Consider the following 11,846-nt stretch of genomic DNA (forward strand, 5'->3'; position numbering starts at 1 on the left):
AGAGAAAACCTTGGCCATTCTCCTAAGACAAGGGCCCCCCCTTGATTTATAGCAGAAAACAATTCTCAAAGTCGTAAAAGCTGGAATTACAGACTAAGAGCGAGGACATTGACCTACATGTTACAGGAGATAAAAAAAGCAGAGATAAACATAATTAGGAATGAGTAAAATGATACCAATGTGCCTCCCAGTAAAATGAGCCAGATCTTCTCCCTAAGGTTAAAAAAGCCACGAGCAGAAAGCTGGCAGAAAGAGTATTTTTTGGAGAAGTCTTTTCAAAAGCTGTTTCTTAAACTGAGAGAGTTAAAAGAGCAATAAATATTGGGAACAGCTAAAGAGGAGAGCAGATGGCTGAAGGGGGGGTAAACTGAAGGGGTTCCTTTTAAAAGCTGTTTTTTACTGAGTTCCTTCCTTTCTACTTTGAGAAGCTTTATTCTTTTAAAAGGTTACCTATGATAATGTATGAAATATATTAGCTTAAATATATTGGCTTAAATGTAATTATGCAAAGGATTTAAGAAATGCTAGATTCTTATTTCATATAGTTGTAAGAGTTGTATTTATCCTGAAATTAAGTCAGTCACCAGCCTAGCCCCCCTGCCAGACAAGAAGACGCCATCTGGGCGCTCCTGATATATAGTTGTCAGACATTTGTTTAGAAACCTTCAAAATGAAGGAGATCTTTCAATGTTGATGTGAAACTCAAGATCCTTGACATATGTTTAAGATAAAAATTTAAGATCAACCATTTGTTTTAGAAGGCAATAGGGCGAAGAGGGCAAGAGGTGAGCTGGTAATTAATATTCCTTGTTGAGACACATGTAAGATATATTACTACTTATTTGTCATTTATAGATGTAACAATATATAGCTCTTTGTGCTCCATATAAGGACAGGAGGATGTGGGTGTATCTTTTAGGATTGGTTATAGCAATCAGCCAATAGGAAATCCAACCAGGCTGATTGGACAGATGCAGCCACAGGAGGAGCAAAGGGGGCTGGATTAAGGGAATATAAGTGCTGGCCATAATGGCAGGAGGGCAGGCCAGAGCTTGGTAACCATATACCACTGTGCCTCTCATTTATTTGTCTGACAAATAAATTATTATTTTAATTTCTCTATTGCTGCGTTGAATATTTCATTCCAGCTAAGCGTTAACCACAAGCAGGGTGCTACACTCTTATTATGGAATATTACTCGCTCTCTATGTCTTTATTTTATATTAAAGAAGTGCCACTTGTAATGGCTGGCCCGACAGCTGCCAGACACCTTTTCGCATCTGAAACCAGGCATTCTTGTCTGTTTCTAACATCCTTATGACCACACCAAGGAGCACTGCTTGCGGTCAAACCCACAAAAAACACCTCTAAAGGCTCTTCTGTATCTGCTTTGTTCTGCATTCGTTTTGGCTGTAGTAGCCTGACCGTACAGTGCTCAGAGAAATTGGGGGGGGGGGGCAAGAGTTACATCTCAGGCTGTACAGGCCTCAGTTAGCATGTTAAATGTTAAAATTTATGGCAGTACAATTAGCAAAAGACTGAACAAATATAGTTTGTTTGGAAGGGTAGCCAGGAGAAACCTTGTTTTTCAGCCACAGGACCTGGGAACATTGCAGTCATAGAGTCAGAGTTAACTCCTCTGTATACCATAGTATTCTAGAGTCAAACATGAGGCCATCCAAGACAGCTTAATGCTTGGCCAAATTTGGGTCATGCATCAGGACAATGATGCAAAGCATGCCTACAAATCTACAACAGAATGGCTGAAAAAGAACAGAATTGGGGTGTTGCAATGGCTCAGTCAAACTGCAGACCTCAACCCAATTGAAAAGCTGTGATGGGACTTGAAGAGACCTACACATAAACAAATGCCAGCAAACCTCAATGAACTGAAGCAATGTTGTGAAGAAGAGTGGGCCAAAATTCCTCCACAACGATGTGAGAGACTGATAAAGTAATACAGAAAACAAGTAATATAGAAAACGATTACTTCAGGTTATTGCTGCTAAAGGTGGTTGTGTAAACTATTGAATCATAAGGTGTACTTAGTTTTCCACAAATGGCTTCTCCATTTTGGCTTTATTTCTGTTAAATAAACCATGGCATGGTGTTAGACATCATGTGCTACCTATTTTGAAGACCTGCTAAGGAACATATGGTTGTTATTATGTCCTCCTATGTAGAACCACAGAATTCAAAAAGGGTGTACTTTCTTTGCCCCCATGACTGTAGAGCAGGCATAGGCAAACTCGGCCCTCCAGATGTTTTGGGACTACAACTCCCATGATCCCTAGCTAACAGGACCAGTGATCAGGGATGATGGCCAATACTGATGAAGATGGCTGCCTAAATCCTTAACTCCAGCAAAGGCCAGAATCAAACTTTCTTACAAAACCAACCCTGTACTTACTTTTCATCATAAATTTATTCTTAATTCTTTGGGCATGCCAGTGATTCCGAATCAACAAAAAACAGGCAATCTTTCTGCTTTCTTCAAGCTCTGCAACTGCAAGCAATCTAGTACAGGTCCACTACAGAAACAGACACAGACTACTAGCAACATGGCAGACACTTCGAGAAATGTGGGAGGCAAGCAGGAAATGGTGATTCCAGTCTTCGTGAGAAATAGAATCAGGTGGATTAGGGGAATGATGTGGACTTAGTGTATCTTGATTTCAAAAAGGCTTTTGAAAATGTTCCTCATGATAGTCTTGCAGGGAATCTGTCAAAATGAGGGCTGGATGACCGTTAGGTGGATTTGTAGCTGGTTGACTGACCAAAGGAACACAGAGAGTGCTCATTAATGTTTCCTTTTCATCCTCAGGAAAAAATGAAAAGTGGGGTGCCAAAGGGTTCTGTCCTGGGCCTGTTGCTGTTCAACTATTATTATAAACAACCAGGGGACTTGGCTCCAGTTGCAGAGAAGAGAAGCTGCCCTGGTCATTTCTCCATTCCAGAAATCCATCAGAGCTTTGACAGAACCACCTGCCAAGTATCAATGTGTATGCAAGTAAGATGTCCAGTCACCTACCTCACTGGGACACAGGTTACACACGACTCTTATGCCAGAACATGCTGGGTTTTCCATCTTGGATTTTCTTCCTTCCTCTGCAAATAGTGGGGATTCTGACTGCGTCACTGAGGAGCCTGTTGCCTGGACCAATTTTTTACCTGAGCCTGTAAAAGACAATTCTTTACCTGACATGAATGCTGGAAGGAAAAGGAAGGTAGTTGAACTGTCCCTGAAGCTTAGAAAGTACTCTAAGTCAAACTCACCATGGACTGCAACTAGCAGAATCTGAATGGAGCCTGGATGTTTCCTTTCTACTTGTTCCAGGAACCAGCAACAAGTTGCCTCCCCCCTTTCCTGGATCATATTCAGCAGTTTTTTACTTTTCTCTTTGGAGTCTTCCTCTGCTTTCTGAAAGTCTCGGTATTCTTTCTGTGTGGTAATAAAGCCATAGCGTAATTCACGTAAAAAGAATTCTAGGTCCTTTTCAATAATTTCAAGTAATTCTTTTCTTCCCTTGCAGACTATTTCATCACCAGTGATAGTGACTCCTTCCAGTGACCTGTGGCAAAAACATTTATTTGATTTTAGGCATTGCTGTGGGGAGAGAATTAGAGCTTGATTGGGATACAAGCTGGGGCTTACATTTTCCACCCCTAGTATACTGCCCTCACTGATCCTCTGAGCACGCTGAGATCTGCTTTTCCATTGCAACCTGGAAAACATGCTGATTTATTGCACATTGAAAAGAAAGCCATCCCTTTTTTAACGGCCAAGAATATACGCAGTCTTCGTGATAGTGATACATTTTGCACTGCTCTCTAGGCTGCATCCAAAGCTGATGCCCCTGCTGACTTAGTTTTTATACTTTCTGCATGCAAACAGAGCCAGGCTGCTTATTTCACCTTGCTTGGGTGCCTCTTTGCAGCCCACTAACTCTCCCCCCTCCTCAGCTGCACACCTGTTTTGAAAATGGAACTGTTATGACTTCACTTGTACCCCCAAGGAACAAGGAGGGCAAAGTTGTAATGGAGTGATTTTCAAAACAGAGACCTGAAAGGAAGGTGTGTGGCTGGTTTGAAGCTGTGCTGGTGGCCCAAATCTGTAAAGGAAGTTCAATCCCATCAGCTGCCTCTTTTGTTGTTGCTTCTCCCTCTCTCCCTTCTGGGCTATAGTATTATTATTATCAAGCTGGCTTTCAGGCCACCAGCAGAAGGCAATAGCCACTAGCCACCCCATCAGGGGGTGGGGAACTGACAAGCTGGCAACTCAGGATTTGATTTTAGGGTTTTTTAAAAGGCCAAAGTGGGGAACCCTTCTGCCCCTGGGCAGCTGTAAATAATGGACTTCAGAAATATACTGGGAGCAGAATGGGGCAGTCTTTCTAGCAGAGCTGGCTAATCAACCAAGTTAACTCAAGGTTTAGCGTGACAGTCCTCCTCCCAGAGCCCACCACCCACCGATTGGATTTGGTATACATTTAGGTGTTGGTTTTGAAAAAGGGAAAGTGTGTGCATGTGTGTACATAACATGCGTTTTGGAAAGATTGCCATCTCTTATTAAGGACCCCCCTAGATTGCATGCGACTTCCCCTGTCTTTTTCCCCTCCTTGAGAGGAGCAGAAGCCCCAGCACTGCCTCCCCCCACAGCAGGGCGAGGGTCTTCCCTGCCACTGATGCTGCTCCTGCCACTGCTCATTGCTGGTGGGGCTGCTGAGAAGGAAAGAAGGTAGGAGGGAAAGAAAGAAAGGAGAGAAGTGACTTTCCCCTGTGTTTTCCAACACACACCCTTAGCAAATACAAATCGTGGGGAAACACCAATTTGATTTGCCTCAGGCTCCAAAATGTCTGGGGCCAGCCCTGCATGCAAACCATGTGGGAATGTTCAGGGATGCAGGAGAGGATATATTGTTTGATTATAGCCTTTCCAACTTGTGTAAACAAGTTCACAGTTCAGCAGAGTAACATTCCCCCTTTTAAACTCACAGCGGATGCGTTTGCTCAGGCTCTCCTCTATAATAACTGTTCTGGTATTTTCCCTTTATTCCATCATAAAAGATAAGACACAACAGTCTTCTATAAAAGTATAAAAAAAGTTTACTCACATTCTGTTCACAATCAGATCCCAGAAGGATTCGGAGGGGAGAGAGAGCTGGCCCCCTGCCTACGTCCATGGTCACAACCACAGTATATTGAGGGGATCCAGACCCCTCCTTGAAATTTGGGGGGGTTGTCAGCCCCTCGTCCCCCTTGCTTATCACCGAATCTCTTAGCACTGTTCTTTCCAGTAACACATTTGCCCATCCTGGTTGCTGGATGCAGCTCTCTCCCAAGCTAAGGTCTAATCCTGTCTTCTGAAACTCATACCATCCAATCATTGCTCTTCCACTGTAAGCTGCAAACAGAATTGTGATGGACTTACCACACTTTTCTCTTTCTTACATTCCTCTGCATAACAAGGGACTTGGTACTGTAACCTGTGGGCAGGTAAGGGAGAGGTCAAAATTGGGTGTTTTATCCCCCCCCCCCCGTCTTTTTCTGTATTGAATTGGCTTTAGTGCATTTCTTGCTGGTTAAGCGCTTATTTCCTTAACCAATGACCGGGGTGGGGTGTCACACTAGCCATGGTGTATGTGTGTTTTTCTACCCTAATGAGAATTCCAACATATTTGGGAAGAGGCTTAGACTGTAAACCTTCTAAATACCACTTATCAACAGTCAAAACACCCAGAACCAGAAAACACATATTCAGAGAAAGTTTGGGCCAACTTACCGACACATCCTTGACCTTTCGCTGATAATTTCTCTATTTAAAAAATGATGGAATCCAATCTGGTATTTTCAATGCATTTCTGGGGCATTTTATGCAAAATGGGGTGGCTTTTTTTGTTTGTTTGTGTTTCCAGAGGAAAAATAGTACCGCATATACTCAAATATAAGATGACTTTTCCAGCATATTTTCAGCTGCGCTGCGCTGTGCCTCTCCCAACCGGGCTCCTATGCCTGCTGTTGAGAGCGACAGAGGGACGTGCAGTGAGAAAGGAGCCCTTTGGGGCTACTCCTTCCTCCTCCTCCTTTGCCACTGTCCACAGCGGCAGAGGAGGAACAAGCAGGAAAAAGGAGGGGACTGGAAAACAGCCAAAAAGTGTTTCCTCTGTCAACGACCAGGGCACTTTGCCAAGGCTTGCCCGCAGCGTCAAGGCTGGCAAGCGATGGTGGGGGCAACAGCCAAGGAGGAAGGACGGGGGGCCAAGGAACAGGGAAACGATGATGCCTGGCTGATGGGAAACCGGGGCAGCGGCCAGGCAGGAGTGCAATAGAAGAGCCCTGACCATGCCCTCCCAAAGCAGGCATAGTGGTCAGGGTGTTGCTGGAGCTCCCTAATGGCCACCCAATGGAAGTACAAGCGTTTGTGGATTCTGGTGCCACTGAGAACTTTTTCAGCAGCGACTTTGCTTTGCAGCATCAGCTGCACCTGCTGCCTCCTGACTTTCCGTTGCAAGTAACCACCACTGATGGGAGGGAGTTGCTGGGGGGGGGAGTGACACACCAGACACCCCCCATGAGAATGAGGGTCTCCACGCACTCTGAAACCATTGCCTTTCACATGGCCACTTTGGCAGGACCCCCTATTATTCTGGGAATGAGTTGGTTGGCTCTTCATGATCCGGTGGTGTCATGGCACCAGTGATCCCTTACTTTCGGGTTGGCACAATGCGTAGAGCAATGTTGGGGGGGGAGCCACAGGAAAGGAAAGCCAATGTTGTGACGATGCGTCTGGGGGAGAAGGAGAAAATCCCTCTGCAGTACGCAGATTTTGAGGAGGTGTTCAGCGAGTGGGAAGCTGATACGTTACCCCCACATCGGCCATACGATTGTCAGATCAATTTAGTCCCAGGGGCCAAGCTGCCGGCAGGTAAGCTGAACTCAATGTCCGACCAAGAAATACATGATTTGAAAGAGTTTATTGATAAGAACTTGAGGAGGAGTTTCATCAGGGAATCCTAAGCGGTGCGAGGAAGTCCTGTGTTCTTTGTGGACAAGAAGGGGTCAAAAGAGAGCCTCCTAGCGGTGGATTTCAGGATTGTCAACTCCTTGACGGAACCCCTGGCCTTCCCCATGCCGAGAATCAACGGCATTTTGGTGAAAGTCAGGTGGGGCAGGGTTTTTACCAAACTTGACCTCAGGGGAGCGTACAATCTGATCAGGGTGCGGGAGGGGGACGAATGGAAGATGACCATGTTTACCCCCCAGGGGCATTTGAATATCTCATTATGCCGTTTGGATTACAAAGAGAAAGCCCCTGTTTCCAGGCGTTCATGTACCACATACTGGGGTCCCTACTGTACCGGAACTGCACCTGCTTTTTGGACAACATACTAGTCTTCTCGGAGAATGAGGAACAGCATGTAAGAGATGTCCGGCAAGTGTTGGAGAAGCTAAAGGAGCATCAGTTATGGGTCAATCTGGAGAAATGCCAGTTCCATGTTTGGGAAGTGGAGTTCCTAGGGTACTGGCTGTCAGATAGGGGACTGGCAATGGACCGGGAGAAGGTGAGAGCGGTTTTGGAATGGGAAAAACCCCCCCAAAAAAGAAGGATGTACAGAGATTCCTTGGCTTCAGCAACTTCTACAGAAAGTTTATCACGAACTTTGCCCATTTGTCAGTGCCCATAACTGATTGTCTCAGTGTGAAGTGCCGGACATCTCTTACATCAGAGGAGCAGCTACTGCACGTGAATCCTGACAAGCCAATTTGTTCAGTTTCCGGGAGAAAAAGGCGCAAGGCCTCCAATCCCCCCCCTGCATCTTGCTGCAACAGGAGTGCTCCGATGGCCCGATCGGAGGTGTCAGTTTCCACCTGTAATGGCTTGTCATTTAGGTTGAAGCTGCCAGACAACATGAGAATACACCTGGGTTTCCACAGGTCCCTGCTGTCACCTTACAGGGAGGGGCACGGCTGCCCAGGTAGGGGGCAGGAGGTGCCCACCTCACTAAACACAGAAGAGAGGGAACAATGCAACAAAGTGACAGAGAGACTTGACTCCAGGTGGAACGGACATCAACTAGAATATCTAGTTGCCTGGGAGGGGGTGCCCAGTTCTGAAAATGTGTGGATTCCCGAGGGGTGCGTGACAGAGGAGTTTCTCATAGAGGAATTCCACGCTCTCTTCCCAGACAAGCCCAAATCCCTGGGGATGTTTTTTGGAGAAGTGTTTGGACCCACAGAGGACGAGGGGGACTTTGAGGGATTCCCACCCTCGGGGGGGGGGAATAGTTGATGAAGTCGCTGAGAGCTCTGATGAGGAGGAACACCCCAAGGACTCTCCAATGGGGATGGGGTTCTGGGGGGGTTGGGAAGCAGTTTTTGAGGACACAGAGGAGGATGACGATTCTTCCCTTAGCTTCCCACCCCCTCATCCCATCGCCAGTGAGGGTGAGGTAGCTCAGAACCCCACCGGTGGGCAGGTTGGGGGGGTGGATGTCAGCCTCCTCTGGCTTCTCCCTTCCATACTTGAAATTATACTATGAAGCAGCTTGCATCACGTGGATTCGGGATTGGATAAAATTAGAAAGAGATGAAATACTGGACTTGGAAGGACATGATAATAGATTTGGTTGGCATTCATAATTATGGTACAGGAAAGATAAAAAAAGGTTTTCATAATCATATAATAAGAAAAACACTTATAAAAGTTTGGAATAAATATAAAAACTTTCTAGAACCAAAAAACCCATGGTGGCTCTCACCGGTGGAAGCATTAGCATTAAAACCACTTAGTAAGGGAGGAATTGGCCGACATATAGAGAATTATTAATAGAGGCGGCAAAAGGGTTAAGGCTGAAAGGATATGAGGAACTGAAGACCTTTTTACAAAGCTGGCTACATCATAGACAATTAAATGAACAGTTTAAGGAAGACAATAAGAAAGGTTTTAGTTATACAGTTTCAAACTTTCAAAAAGAGATTGTCAAGAGTGACACAAAATTACTTTAAAAAACGTATTATCTCCTACTTTATGGGGAAACGTTAGATGAAATGGTAAAGTCAGCATAAATAAAGTGGGCTCAGGGTTTAGGTCATAATATACAACTTGAAGATTGGGAAAAGATGTGGAAGGTGAACCTAAAATTTACAGATTGTATCTTACTGAAAGAGAATTATATGAAAATGGTATATAGATGGTATATAACACCAGAGAAAGAGGGCAAAATGTATAAAAAGGGATCAAAAACTTGTTGGAAATGTAAAGAAAAAGATGGGACATTCTATCATATGTGGTGGGAATGCAAAAATATTAGAAATTATTGGGAAATAATATATAATGAATTGAAAAAAATGTTATAAAGACTTTTGTTAAGAAACCAGAAGCATTTCTTCTAGGAATTTTAGACCAAGATGTAAAAAAAGAAAATTGGAAATTATTTATGTATGCAACAACAGCGGCAAGAATTATATTAGCACAAACTTGGAAGACAGAAGAAATACCAACTAAAGTACAATGGCAAGGGAAACTTATGGAATATGCAGAACTGGCAAAACTAACAGAAAAATTACATGAAAAGGACAACAAAGACTTTAAAGGAGAATGGGAACCATTTACAACATATATGAAGAGGCAACACAAAGAAATGGACTCATTGGCAGGGTTTGAGTAAACAATCACAACTGTTTACAACAAAAAATAAGACCACAGTGGCACTTCAGGTTACAGACACTTCAGGTTACAGACTGTACTAATCCAGAAATAGTACCTCAGGTTAAGAACTTTGCTTCAGGATGAGAACAGAAATCGGGGGGGGGGGGCAGCACAGCAGCAGCGGGGGCCCCCATTAGCTAAAGTGGTCCCTCAGGTTAAGAACAGTTTCAGGTTAAGAATGGACCTCCAGAACGAATTAAGTTCTTAACCCGAGGTACCACTGTATATGTATTGAGCAAATTTTAGGGAAACAATATGCAGGGTGAACGATATGGAAATAAAACAAAACGGGAGTATGAGGGAAGTCCAGGGGAGGAGGGTCAAAATGTGAAAAATTGTTAAAGATATATTGTTAGAAGAAGTATACATGGAAAAATCAATAGAAAAGAAAGGTGAAAGTGACCTTTCCCTTCTGAATTTCACCAGTTGCCTCTCAATCTGAAGCAAGATTGACAATGACCTGAGAATTCTTACAAGGAAAAGGATGGCTATGAAAAGCTCCTCTGGCAGAAGCTGCTCCTGGAAGGTCGCTCCTGATGGGAATTCACAGTTCTCACAGCAGCAGCCATACTTAGAGAGAAGTGGAACAAATAATATAGCTCTCACAGCACTTTATTCTAGTCTAAATATTTTGGCATTTTTTTTGCTGTTGGGTCCACATACATTAGACATTGGGATGGATATGATCCACCGACAGTCTCCTGGGGGTGTGGCTGTATCATTGTGGGTGGAGAGAAGCTTACTGTGGGGTGCACACTCTCCGTTCCTCATTATTTTTAATATATAGGCTATTCTTGGCAATGGCTGACACCCTTGACAGTTTTTTGGACCCCCAAAATCACTGGGTTGGACACAATGCCATCTTGTAGAGGCCAGTACCCTCCATACTGAGTGTCTCGTTTGAAATGGTCCAAAGCTTATTGTGGTCACATTTCTACTTCCTTGTTCTTTTTCTACATATTTTGGCTATTAATTGTAATGGGTATTGTTCTGTGTGTCCTAAGGGCTCTGAAGATCTTTGTAATTTTTAAAGCCACCAGACTGCTGAAACATACCAAATTATTCTATATGCGCTAAATGCCTGGCGCTAAAGTAAGGCGCTTCCTAACATTCCAAGCAGATGGTTGTTTTTCCTTCCCTTCTTCACGGCTGCAGCTCAGCGCTGGGCTGGCGCAACCAGGGATGGAAGGATCTGCTGTCAGACTGAAGAGCTGCGAAGGTCAGGATCCACCAGAGACTTACCTTCCGTGATGTAGAGGAGCCTGTCCGCCTTGTCTTTGCGACCAACGGTCCTCAGTGCTTTGGCCGCCACCTCGACTGCGTAAATTCCGCCGTAGTAGCTGAGCAGCGGGTCTCCGAGGCGAGAGGCGCCTGCCTTGTACAGAACCTCCTCGGGGATGCGGACGAAGCCCTCCTCGAGCGGGATCTCGCACAGTTTGCCCAGGAAACTCCGCCGCTCGTCCTCATTCAAATCCTGCAGGGCCCAACGCAAGGCGCAAGAGAGATGAAGACTGCTCCTGGGGAGGCACCAGAGGGAAAAGTCGTCGCCGCCGCTGCTACTCGGGTGCCCAGCCCCGTAAAGGCTTCGGGACCTCTGCCGTCTCTGCAACTTGAGGAGGGGATCCATCTCCCTCTCCCCCTTCTTTTTGGTGGACTTGCCGGCCTCCTCCGTCTTCAGCTTCTCGCCTCCTTCCTCCAGGGGCTCCTTCTGGCGCCAACCACCCTTGAGCCATCGGGACCTCTGGACCTCGAGGATGTGATTCATCGAGCCCTCCCGTCCCTCCCTCCCCCCCTTCTTCTCGGGGGACCTGCCGGCCTCTTTCGCCTTCAGCTTCTCGCCTCCTTCCTCCAGGGGCTCCTTCGCCAAATGGTATTCGGGGGTCGTCATGGCGCCCCTGCCCAGAGGAAAGTCTCGCCCGGCGGCAGAGCCGGAGAGGCGGCAGCGTCCGAAAGGAGGAAGAAGGAACCGGGCGACGCCCTCGGGGAAGCGGCTCCTCCGCGGGCGCTTGGCGGGGGCGGAGTTGGTGGCCAACACTCCCGTGGTTTCCTCTCGCCGAAAAGAGAATCAGCGCCGGACCTGGGAAAGGTCTTCCCGGCGCTCCCAGAAGACTGGCTGGCTTGCTGGCGGGGGGGGGGG

At 45.8% G+C, this 11,846-nt stretch overlaps 1 protein-coding gene across 2 annotated transcripts in view; it reads right to left on the reverse strand.

The window, feature by feature from the left end:
- LOC144325250 (uncharacterized) overlaps window positions 1-11,846 on the reverse strand; it is a 32,888-nt gene extending 21,042 nt beyond the window's left edge. The window contains exons 1-4 of one of the 2 annotated variants that reach the window (XM_077917929.1): window positions 10,952-11,846; window positions 5,432-5,486; window positions 3,277-3,572; window positions 3,032-3,177 (exon numbers count right to left, since the gene is read on the reverse strand). In XM_077917929.1, coding sequence (XP_077774055.1) covers window positions 3,032-3,177; window positions 3,277-3,572; window positions 5,432-5,486; window positions 10,952-11,597 — 1,143 coding nt within the window. In that variant the 5' untranslated portion in view covers window positions 11,598-11,846. Of the gene's footprint in view, window positions 1-3,031; window positions 3,193-3,276; window positions 3,573-5,431; window positions 5,487-10,951 lie in introns of both variants that reach the window. The other variant, XM_077917928.1, reaches the window with a different exon arrangement.

This window comes from Podarcis muralis, chromosome 13, assembly GCF_964188315.1.
Source record: "Podarcis muralis chromosome 13, rPodMur119.hap1.1, whole genome shotgun sequence".
NCBI lineage: Eukaryota > Metazoa > Chordata > Lepidosauria > Squamata > Lacertidae > Podarcis > Podarcis muralis.